At 44.5% G+C, this 12722-nt stretch overlaps 1 protein-coding gene across 10 annotated transcripts in view; it reads right to left on the reverse strand.

Moving 5' to 3' along the window:
- NTRK2 (neurotrophic receptor tyrosine kinase 2) overlaps positions 1-12722 on the reverse strand; it is a 329574-nt gene that overhangs the window by 55788 nt on the left and 261064 nt on the right. For 6 of the 10 annotated variants that reach the window (XM_072836158.1, XM_072836159.1, XM_072836149.1 and 3 more), the window contains 2 exons: positions 12185-12357; positions 6484-6718 (listed from right to left, as the gene is read on the reverse strand). In XM_072836158.1, the coding sequence (XP_072692259.1) occupies positions 6484-6718; positions 12185-12357 (408 nt within the window). Of the gene's footprint in view, positions 1-4797; positions 4952-6483; positions 6719-7981; positions 8043-9919; positions 10865-12184; positions 12358-12722 lie in introns of those variants that run through there. The other 4 variants (XM_072836168.1, XM_072836184.1, XM_072836196.1 and 1 more) reach the window with 4 other exon arrangements.

Here is a 12722-nt window from a genome sequence, read left to right on the forward strand (position 1 = left end):
CCAACAATGTCTCCCTCCTCACCTGGCCAGGGCCCTCTTGCCAATAGAACAATTTGGGGTTCATATCTTATATACCAGCTCAAATGTCACATCTCTGCGAACCCTACTCTGATTTCCCAAAGTAGGCTGGTGGCTTCCTCTTTGTGTACATGTCTCTAATACAGCATTTATCACGTTATTACATGGGCAGGAACTCCAAGTCACAGCCCACATGTCTTTTTTATCTGGATGCCTTTAGTATCTCGTAAAGCATCTAGCGCATAGTAGCTGTTTCATACATCTGTGTCCAAAAAATGAATGGATGCATGCAAGGACACTCACCCACCCTTTTGCTACGCCAAAGCATATGTGAAAGGCTCTTAGGAAGGCTTGAATACAAATTAAGCCAATTTAGAATCTTGAAATAATTTATGCAAATCCAGTTTAATATAGAATTCGTCTGAACTCAATGTTCTGATTTCTCCCCAGCAGACAGGTTCCTCTGAACTGTGCTCTCTCTGACTGTGGTATGAAACATAAATGGAAGATGATTTCACAAAATAAATAAGCTCTTAAGTTTCTGGGGCCACTTTAATCAAAAGAAGTCTAATAGAAAGGTCTATTAACTGTTCATGTGGAAGTTGAGCAATTGTGTAGTATATATTAAGAGGGAAAATAAGGAAATGATGTATGCAAAGAAGAATTAATGACACAGAGGACATTCCTCTTTTAGGAAGGGACTTTGCTGCCTCTTAAAATGAACAATGTGCCTGGTTCAAAGGTTCTAGGCAGAGTATACCAGAGGAAGTTTTTTGGTTTTTTTTGTTTTTTGTTTTTTGTTTTTCACTATAGTATAAGAGCAAATAAATTTTAGCTCTGGGATTGCTACTAAAAAAAAAAAAAAAAATAGTCGGAAGTAAGGACATCCCTATATCCCTACCTTTACTTCCTGAAGCCAGTACTTCTAGCCTCAGGGCCAGGCCCATCTGCAAATCCGAGTATCTTCTTTATTCTTCTACAGGGCTGAAAAGTCACACTCATAAAGGGTTTTCTTGATACGTATCCTGTTCAGCGATCATGCATTGATGGCCCAATATGTGCCATGCCCAGGGACACATGCCCATTTGTCTCTACAGATACAAAGATGTGTTAAGACTTGTCTTCTCCCTGCTCCCAAAGTAGTGAGAAGACACATATATGAACAAATTTCCCTGGTGCAATGTGCTCTATGCTATAATGCTTATTTATTTGTTTATAAGTGAGAATGCATTTATTAGTCAGATATATTTTTTGAAATTCGCATATAGTTGACACACAATGTTTTAGGTGTACAACATAGCATAATGTATGAACTTTGTCTAAACACTATGTTGTACTGCTTATTTATATGATGCATGGAGGTATCATGGATTTGTATTTATTCTGCTTGGAGGAAGTCTGGGAGGAGATGGAATAGGAACTGCCTCTTAAGAATTAGCACCCTCTATGTTCTTCATAGAGGGAATGACATTGGTATTTTACACAACAATTCACCAAGAACATTTATGGAATGAGTCAAGATTGTTCTATCAATCTATCAATCAATCTATTTGTCAATTGATTTATCTAGAAGTGCTCATATTATGTAAAAATATTCCTTAAAAATAAACACATTATTTTCAATACCAAGGTTTGAAAGTAAACTCTTGATTATGTCTCACGTGTTTGTCTGGTTCTGGAGTTACATGTCTTCCCCTCATTTCTGAGGTTCAGGACTTCATCTTCCAGTTGATATTAAAATTCAAATCAGTTCTTCTTGCTACTTGTTACATCAGCTGATTTCAGTAAAATCCATCTTCTTTTCTCTCTGCAGTTAATAAACTGGTATTGAGCAACTGAAGACGATTTCTTAGTCACTGTCACTGGTGTCACTTAAATACTTCAGGATTCTGATCATGGCCCTGCTTAGCTGATATATAGTCATTTGCTTTTTGAAGGTCCACCATAAATCAATTTGCCTATTCTGCTTCCTTCTTTTTCCTCCTTAAGTGGAAGATGAATTAAAGGATAGGATTTCTTACCACTTCAATGTAAAGCTAAAGCCGAAAGGAGAACAAGATTTAAAAGCTTGAATTTCAGATCTTTAGGCTCTCTACTCACCAACAGATCACATTCATTTTAAGCACATGTTGGACCCAAACAGTGAAAACCACCAAAGTGCACATTAGAAAAGTTGCAATAGATCCACTTTGGCCCAGTAATGACCAAGTAGAGTGAGATCCTAGGTCTCTGACAGGCAGAAATCTGGTTCAGATGTTTCCTAAGTGCTAGGTTTTGCCAGTGGAAGGAAGCAATAAAAACCAAATAAAAGATTGGTACTGCAGAGCTGCTAATTAAAACAATTCAGAGGACATAAATGCTAGAGTAATTTTGAACCCACCATATCAGGCTGGTTTCAATGCAAATGTACTGCTCCGATTTCTCCCTTCATTGGGAGGATATAATTAGTTCAGCTGTAACAGGGTAGAAGCCTTAAGGCAGCCATTTTCTGGTGCTGCCAGCTCCCCCATGACGGAGGAACAGCTGCCACATGCCCCTCCTGCCACGGATTGCACAGAGCTGCACAAGGCTGCTCATAAGGCACCATGAGCAGAAGGCTCAGGTTGCCAATGGGTTTGGCTCTTGCTTAGATAAGGGACATGTTACTCCTCAACCTAGTTGACTCCAGGACCAATCATCATCCTTTTAGATAAGGGAGCTTTGGCTAATACAAAAATCCTCCCCTATTGCTGTGACAGAACAGATTTTTAACATTGGTGATGACAGCCCACACCAGCTACAGTAAGCAGCTCCTCACCCTGGGGTTTGATGCAGGTTGGGGGAGGACAGGAGGAGAATAATGAAGAAAAACATCCTTAAGATGCTTGCACATAAGAAACTGAAGCTTTAAAGAAGTCACATTCCCCAGCTATGGTGACAGAAAGAAAAGATGCCACAATGGGAAGGGGCCTGAGGTAGAGCTTAGAGATGACCCAGCAGGTGGATAACTAGTGGGAAAGCAAGAATGTTTTGGGAAACAGCCACTGAAAGATGGTGCTAGAGTTCAGGTGCAGAATTGGCAATAGCTTCTGTTTGTGCATTGAACAAACCCAACAAAATGGAGCCCACTGATTTGGATATTTTTAATAAGTGAAAATATTCTACAAATGATTTCTAGGATAATAAATAGTTTCATGGAACCAAGAAGTGAACTATTATTTGTTTTCCGAGGCTACTATCAAATTGTCAGTTCTTACATCCATCATCTGCTTTCCTGCCCACTCCTGCCCATCCTCACCTATGATAGAGTCCAAAGTAAGGCTGCTTCTTTTTCCTCATCCTTAGTGGGAACAACAAATAGCCAAATGAACATATAGATCTCCCAGCCATGACTGCTGGGAGTATTCATGGTGAGACAGGGGTGGGGGATGGGGATACATAAATGTGGCATCTGAAGCACATTTGCTAATGATTAAAATAGTTCCAAGAACATTTGACAAAGAAACTGGAAATTATTATTTCCTCTGATCAATTAAGAAAAAAAAATACTTTGGGAAAATGTCACCTAAGTGGCAGATTTTCTTTTTAGTAAATGGTAACAAAATAAAGTAGATAAAAGATAGTACTTTTATAATGTGTATAAATTATCCAGACTAACTTCTTATGTTCATAATAATGGTCACTATTTTGCTAGTATTGTCCTTTTGAGACTTTTTTAAAGGTATGAGATATAATTCATACATATAATATAAAGGTATAATATTTACCATTCAGTGATTATTATATATTATCATTATATATTATATATTCAATGATAGTATATTGGTAAATATATTAAATAACCACCACCACCACCATACACTTCTAAAACATTTTCATCACCCTAAAAAGAAACTCCATATCCAGTAGCAGTCATTCCTCATTCTCCATCCTCCAAGCCATTGGCAACCACGGATCTACTCACTGCCTCTATGGATTTGCCTATTCTGGACATTTCATATGAATGGAGTTATATCTTTTAAGTCTGGCTTCCTTCATTTACCATAATGGTGGCATTAAGGTTCAATCCTGTTGGATCATGATTCAGTACTTCATTTCTTTTTACTGGTGAATAATATCCTGTTGTATGGGTCACCACATCTCATTTATTCATTCACCAGTTGATGGACACTTAAGGTGTTCCCCAGTTTTTTAGCTATTATGAATAATGCTGCTATGAACATTAATGTACAAATTTGTCTGTGAAAACATGATCAGTTCTCTTAGGTATATACCTAGGAGTGGAATCACAGAATTAGATGATGAGTCTGTGTTGAACATTTTGGGAAACTGCCAAACCATTTGCAAAGCAGCTGCAGCATTTTGCATCCCCACCAGCAGTGTATCTAGGCTCCGATTGCTCCACATTCCCGTTAACACTTACTATTGTCTGTCTTTATCACAGAATCCCAGTGAGTGTGAAGTGATACTCATTGGGGCTTTGATTTACATTTCCCCAATGACTAATGATGTTGAGTATTTTTTCATGTGCTTATAGGCCATTTGTGTATCTCCTTTGGAGTGCCTCTACTTAAAATTGTTTTTTTACTTAAGTGATCTTTCCACTACTGATCACTTCTATCTTTTTTCCTCAGATTCATTTTTTTCTAGAGATTATAGGAGAGGACACTGGACTCTACCTGGCTAGGCTGTGGCTTTGGGAATGAAGCATGATTTTGTCCATTTGGATAATGACAAAGTTGAAAACATTTTTTGAGTACTTATTTTGTGCCAAGCACTATAAGATCTTTATTAACTTACTGCTAAAGAGAAAGCTGTTGCTTGGGCCACATGATTCTTCCTTCGATGCTCGTCAGGAACAGCAGAGTTTTTCTTTAGGGAAACACTCAAGCGGTTCTTCATCTCTTGAGACAGGGAAACGTCCTCACCCCCACCTCCCACCAAAAGAAAAGAGCTAACAGGAGAGATGCATCTATTAGTAGGGAAAATTTCCCGCCGTGTTTTAGATATTTAGAAGAGACTAGTCATCTCTAGACTCAACAGGTACTTCAAAGCTCCATTTTGAACACTTGTAGTTAAGACCATTCTCCTGTTTTCTACAGAGACACCCAAGAAAATCCTTTTCAGTTTGGTATCCACTCTCTTTTGCCCCACAGACTGTGGACAATGCTTATCAAGGTGACAAAGGAAGAAACCCCACAAAACAATCTACAGAAGAATATGCAGCAAAGCACTGGATTTATTTTCATAGACTACTTGTAGTGATGTTGGCTTAACTAAAATGCAGAGGCATGAGAACTGGGTAAGGCTGCAGAGAGGGGTGTAGGAAACAGACTAAGATCCTCAAAAATAAATCATAAAGGGAGGGATGAAGGTGAGGAAAGGCATTGTCTCTACCAGTCTTATCTTATGAAAGCTAGGGGAGTTATATGGTTTTCCATCTTAGGCTATATACACACAAGACGTTTATTCCTTTTCTCTCTTAGTTTCTTCCTCTGCCCTTGAAAATCAAGCAAAACCACAGTAAAACCAAACTGAGGATTTGAAATGTCCTATTACCTCAAATCTTCACTTTCAATGTCATGACTTCAGGGTTTCCAGAAATGCCCTTTTCTTCTCCTCCCCAAGTTCCAAATCTATCTTGCTAAAGGGACCAGTTCCAGGTACAGGGGATCTGAATTGTTTCTGCAACTCTAACCTTTAGTGTTTCTAGTGGAGGCACTATTTGGGGAGGAGGGGAGGAAAGAACCTCTTATATCTCACAAAGAAGGCCAATAGCTAATCTACTTTCAACCAAGATGGTTCTGGGTGGGAACTTCCAAGGTCTGTGGTGCTGTTATTTATGTGAAAAAGTTCATCTTCAGCCACACCCTCAGACAAAGGCTCCAGGCATAATTTCACAGAATCAAATACAAATGCCAGAATCCTTTAACCTTGTGTCATCCAGGAATTCCCACAAGCCCTTGGGCTCCCCTGGCAGAACCCTGATGTTGAGGGCTTTTCTCTTGAAAATATCACACACAGCTCTGGAGCACTGTGGAAAGAGCATGATGGGTTTTATGGGGTGAATTGTGTTCCCCCAAATTTGCACATGGAAGCCTTAACCCTCAGGACCTCAGAACATAGTTGTGTTTGGGTGTTGAAAGAGGTGATTTGGTGAAAACAAGACTGTGGGTGAGCCTTCTTCCAATCTGTCTGGTGTCCTTAGAAGATGAGGACATTTAGACACAGAGAGAGACAGCAGGGGTGCACACACAGCAAAAAGACCACGTGAGCATGCAGAGAAAGGTGCTGTCTGCAAGCCAAGAAGAGAAGTGTTCGGAGAAAGCCACCCTGCCATCACCCTGACCTTGAACATTTACCTTCAGAGAAAATAAACATCTGCCATTCAGGCTCTTTAGTCTGTGATATTGTGTTACAGGAGCCCCAGCAAATGAATACAGGGAAAGAGGGCCCTGGGGACTCCTGGTGGGGGCAGCCACTCACCCTGTAGTAGTCGGTGCTGTACACGTCCCGGGACATCCCGAAGTCCCCGATTTTCACCAGGAGGTTCTCGCCAACCAGGCAGTTGCGGGTGGCCAGATCTCGGTGCACAAAGTGCTGGGACGCCAGGTAGACCATTCCTGCTGCTATCTGCTGGGCAATGTGCAGCATCTGGGACTGGGTGAGCTCCGTCGGCGGGTTGCCTTCGGCCATCAGCACAGCATCAGGCCCATGGGCCCTGCAGAGGACATGGTAAGTGTGGCTGGAGCCTCAGCTCTCTCCTCCAGGGGCCCCGTCTCCCATGAGCTGTGGGAGCTCAAGGGCTGCCTGACTTAGCTAAAGGGCAGGGGGGAGATGCTTCACTCACAAGTGCACCCCGAAAGCTTTGAGAGTACCCAGGCTCCAATTCCCAGGAAATCTATAATTCTCGGGGCCATCTGGGCCTGAATGGTACCCTCCTACACACACACACACACACACTTCTGTGTTTTGGGGGCTCCAGAGCTAACATGGGGCCAGGCACTGGCCAGAGCCCAGAGCCCACTGAAAAGCAATGGAGTAAAATACATGAACAAAAGTAAAATAAACCAAAACCAAAACATAGGGCGAGAGTTTGGCTCTATTAGAGCAATGGGTCATCATGCCCCAGTGGGAGCCCCAGCCTTCCCCTCCCGTCTCCCAGCTGCAGCTGAGCACCCCTCACCCGGGCCAACGCCTCCTGAGTACCCCCACCTAGGCCAGAGCTCTGCAGCTGGGCTCGGTCTCAACAAGCTGCCCTTGTCTCCCTCAGGCCCAACTGAGCAAAATCCCAGGGCACCTCAGCCTGGACATTCATTCCCTGTAGAAAATCCCATCTCCTGCCCACGCCTCCCTCGACCTCCAGCTCCACATGTGTACTGGCCACCACATGGAGAGCTCTGGAATCACAACACATTGATTCTTTCCCTGGGCCTACATTATTCTTTACACTATGGCGGGGGTAGGGGTGAGGTGTATGGTATTGTATATCTTCTTTTCCTTCTATCTCATACACTTGGCCTTCTCCCAGCTGTGCGATGACTTAAGGCATCTAAACACCGGCACACGTTTCAGGGAGAGGAGCGTCCTCATCTCAGACGAGCCTTGAGCCCCATTAGTCCCCTGCTCCCAGCTCCTGAGTCCTGCCACGACTGGTGTCACTGCTGCCTGATGGCTTGAGAGCAAAGAGTAAAGGGTCCTTCTCTTCTGGAAGCGGTGGTGGAGCAGTCAAAGGGCTGCTCCTTACCAGAGGCAAAACAAGGATGAAGATTCCTTCAGGACAGCTGGAAGTACTCAAAATAAATATAGAAGGGTTTTTTTTTTTTTTTTCAGATTTTATTTATTCATGAGACACACACACAGAGAGAGAGGCAGAGACACAGGCAGAGGGAGAAGCAGGCTCCCTGCGGGGAGCCCGATGTGAGACTCGATGCCAGGACGCCGGGATCACAACCTGAGCCAAAGACAGATGCTCAACCACTGAGCCATATAGTAGATTTTAAATGGATTTTAAAGTGGACAATCCCACCTGCAGGGCTCCAGAGCTGTATGAGTATTTGAAAACAGAAAGGGTCAGAATTATCCCAGAGCACCCTGCTCCTTCTGCGTCTCCCCGCACCGGGCCAGCCCCACCTTGGTTGGACTGTCCCCACTGGCATTTGCATGCCCCCTTCTCTGGGCTCCAGCCCCCTTTCCCCCCTCCGCCCCTGTGCTTCCACCTTCACTGGATTTCCAAATCTTTCACTCTCTTTTTTTCTCAGAACAAGCACTAGATGGGGAGAGGGGAGTGTTCCACCATCAGGAACTAGGGAAGCCTCTTAACTCATCCCAGTCTGTAATGTCCTCATCAGTCAAACAGACAAAGGGCTATGAGGCTGGGTGATCATGTAGGTCTCTCGTATCTCTAAATATCTGGGTCGAACCATCCCCAGGGAGGAGCTTCCTGGGCTTGTGCACACTTCACCTCGGTTTAAACCACAGCCCCATGTGCCCCTCGTCACACTGAGAAGCCAGCCGTGTGGGGAAATGCCTCGGGGATCTCTTCCCCTCAAAACTGCTCCCCTGTGGTGGGCAAGGCTCTGGGGATCCAAAATGAAATTGCATCCAATCCTAAGACGCTGGCAGTGACCTCAGGTGACCTGCAGCGCCTCTGCACTGTTTCCTCATTCCATCCCCACCGCACCCTCCTAAGCTCACTGATAGGAGCAGTAGGGAGACTCTGCTTGTGAAGAGCTTTGTGGCTTTTGTGGAGAGCCAGCACTAGCTATGGTGCAAAGTTGCTCTCCCCAGCCTGAGGGGGCAAGGGAGAGGGGGGATGGTTTCCCTATGGCAGGAGACAAAGCCCTGACTGTGACCTCAACACCAGCAGAGACCTGGAAGAGCACACGAAGGAAGAGAAATCCTGAAACATCCAGAGAATCCAGGCCAGGATGTGACCTTCATAGATTTAAATCCAAGAGTGAAATACGATATTGCTCACTTGCCAGAACCTTATTTCAGCCCCTGGCACCTACACCCCTCCAAGACTCTGTCCATAGGAAAGACTCTGGAGAAGAGGCAGCAGTAGAGACTGGTGCCACAGGCCACCTCTGCACAAACCCCCAGGCTCCAGGGTCCTCTGAGACACCTGAGGCCTGCACTTCTCCCAGGGCCTTCTGCACGCAGAAGGGGTGCAGGAGTGGGGCCAGCCTCTGCATTTTAAGCCAGTCGTGTCCCCTGCTTGCTTTTGAGTTTTTGGACAAGCCTCCCTTTAACGAGAGAAGCCTCTGCATGCTTTCTTTGAGCAGATAATCTTGTAAAAAGAGGGCAGGCAAGTATTCTAAACAAGCTCTCAAGAGGAGTATAAATAAAGTAAAAAAAAAACAGCCTTCTGCTTCATTCCCCAGGTTACCTTGCAGCTCCTGGAAATAAAAACATATTTTACTCTTCTGGGAGAACGTGCCTTAAAAGGGGGGAAAATGCCATTAGCACCCCAGCTTGAGAAGCTGGAAGGTTCAGTGGACTTCTAATGAGGGAGCTGTTCACCTTTCCTTGGTTTCTTCTCCCCAGGTGGGTTACAGTCGGCACTTAGCCACACTGTCCAGCTCCAGAATCCTGCGGCATGCTACTTTCTTTCTGAGGTGGTTTTTAATTTTTTTTATTTTTTTTTTATTTAAGATTTTACTTATTTATTCATGAGAGACATACAGAGAGAGGCAGAGATACAGACAGAGGAAGAAGCAGGCTCCCTGCGGGGAGTCCAATGTGGGACTCAATCCCAGGACCCCAGGATCATGCCCTGAGCAAAGGCAGACGCTCAACCATTGAGCCACCCAGGTGTCCCTCTTTCTCAGTTTTTTAATCGGCTACCTCACGAGGAAGCAGTGCGGTGCTTAAGGCTCTGAGTTTTACAGCCAGGGGCTGTGGATTTGAAGCTCAGCTCTGTGATTCACGTTGGTTTTTTGTTTTTGTTTTTGTTTTTGTTTTTGTTTTTGTTTTTGTTTTTTGGACCGTAAAAATGGGAATCATTGTAATAATAGGTTATGAAGTTTATACAAGTTAAACCGCTTAGAATGCTTAGGAGGCTCAATAATACTAGCTGCTATTGCTTGAAAAAGCTTTATCTGACTTCCTCTTGTTGGAAGGGAATTCTGGAGAGATTCCAGAGGAGAACTGGCATCTCTTTGCAAGCAAGAATTATGTGTTATACCCATTTCCCAGCCACCCCAGCATAGGGCCTGGCCACATTGGTACTCAATGTATGGCTTTGGGATGAATAAAAAGGGTGAGAGGAAATTGCAGACATCTGTCTTTATAGGGCAGTGCCAATGACACTTGGGGACATGTTCATGGCATTTACGGGCTGCATCCCTTCCAGAAAGGGAGAATGGAGTGTAGTTCGTGGTACATTACTATGCCTAATTCTTGGCATTGAAAACCTCTTGTTACCAGAGTTCAGCAGATTCTAAAATCAAGCGGGAGAGATTTCTAATAGCTCCATGCCTTGTGCAAGATGCCCAGGGAGAATCAGGTGCTTGCTCCTTCTGGAAGCAGGAAGGAGAGCTAGGGAGAGGTTGGCTGAGCCAAAAGTGAAAGGATCAACACACACACACTTACACACATGCTTACAACATGCACACATATGCATATGCGCACAAGTACAGTGTGAGCTCACAGAAGCATTTAATTGCATCCAGGTGAAATACGTTTGTTGTATTACGCTATGTTTTTGGAAAGCACCATTTTTAATTAGAGAAGTAGCATAGAGCATGGGAACAGGAAAAAAATACTTCTATGAACAGTTAGACCTCCACCAAATGTAGCTTCTTTTCCTCCTTTTACATGAGGTCTGAAAGACAAAATCCATCTTCATCCCTTCTCCTATCACCTGCAAGAAAAACTGCTGACACTATGTAATGTGTCGGGATGACTGTCTCTGAGCACCAAGAGTAGGCTACATAATCCTAATCTTATCTGGCATTCTCTCCCCACCCCCATAGTCATGAGCAAGGCAGAGAAGGGGGACTCTTCCCAGTAAAGGACAAACTAAATTGCACGTGTATTCTTGAGCCTAGAGCTGGTAAAAGGGATCCAGGAGGTACCAACCACATGAGGATATTTCTAAGCACAGCAGCATGCTGTCCTCCTCCACCGTTCTCTCAGTGATGGACTTATTAAACTGTAGTTTCTGAATTTTCAAGGCTGCCTGATGCCTGTTTCTATGGAAAGCCCCTCTCGGGGCCCCCAGAAACTGGAGGAGAACAGAGAGGTCTAATGGGCATGGTAACACAAGAGATATAACATCAGGGCATCTGGGTGGCTCAGTGGTTGAGCGTCTGCCTTTGGCCCAGGGTATGATCCTGGGGTCGGGGGATTGAGTCCCACATCAGGCTCCCCACAGGAAGCCTACTTGTCCCTCTGCCTGTGTCTCTGTGTCTCTCATAAATAAATAAAATATTTTAAAAAATTTAAAAAGAAGAGGTGTAACATCCCCAGGATTGCAGATCTCTCAACCTTGTGGTTCTGGGGACAATATCTATTGATTACCTATCATCACAATGATCCTGACATTCATCATTAAGGTGGATATTATTATGCCCCTTTTACAGTTAACAAAACTGAGGCCAACATCTTTCCTGTGTCTCCTAAGTTTTACTACCTACCAAGATACCACAGGCAGCACACTTGCTAATCTTCCAAAGCTGAGAAGCAGCTACGTTAGAAAGAAAACAACATGTTAGGCCGGAGACATGACATAGGGTCTGCTCAGGCCTACCAGGGGAGTCAAGGCGGCTGGGGCCAAGTGGGTCGGAGACCCACTTGAGCAGACATGGCCGCTGATGCAGACTGGGAGGGAGAATCCAGGATCCCAGCCCACACTGCTGGGACTGCTTCCTCTTTCCATTCATGGTCTTAAATGAGCATCTTCCATTTGTACCTCTGCTCACGGCAGAGAGAAGCATCACTTGACTCCCTTCACCCAAGAGTAAGTGGAATGGTTCTTTTCTTCTGTCCCTCACTCTTCTGTGGCCTCAGTTTCTTTCTCTGCAGAACATGTTGGTGTTGAAACCAAGATGGGCCATTCCAGAAAAAGTTCCAGGGGACCCTTGGCCCCTCCCAAGAACTCCCCATCCTCACCCTCAGGCTATCAGAACCACGGAGGCCTGCCCCCTCCCATGTCTCCCCTCACACCACCCCCACACCGCACCTGAGGAACTTGTTGAGGTCCCCGTGCTTCATGTACTCAAAGACCATGATGAGCGGGTCACCCTCCACGCAGACACCATAGAACTTGACGATGTGCTCGTGCTGGAGGTTGGTCAGCAGCTCAGCCTCGCGGTGAAAGTCCTTGCGTGCGTTGTCACTGGCATCCTTCAGTGTCTGGGGACCAGGGGCAGACAGGGAAGAAAAATCAACACATCTCAGACTGAGCTTCCTATCAGCAAAGGGAAGCTTGTGTTGAGAAGGAGTTACTCTGGTGGGCCCCAAGCTTCCTGGAGAAGGAAATTCATCTCATTTATTATACAAAAGATCAGAAAATGGCCTCATTCCCGAGGAAATACTGTTTGTATTAAAAACTGAGAAGTCCCTTATGGGTATGGGAGGCTTTGCAGTTTATGAAGCGCTTGTACAGATGTTTCCTCATAAGTAACAGACATGAGTTTTTTATAGTCTTCATCCTTTTTATCCTTGTTATCACCCAAATATTACCACAGGCTTCTCTTCCCATTTGGGTACCTGTTATG

This window comes from Canis lupus, chromosome 1 (assembly GCF_048164855.1).
Source record: "Canis lupus baileyi chromosome 1, mCanLup2.hap1, whole genome shotgun sequence".
Taxonomy (NCBI): domain Eukaryota; kingdom Metazoa; phylum Chordata; class Mammalia; order Carnivora; family Canidae; genus Canis; species Canis lupus.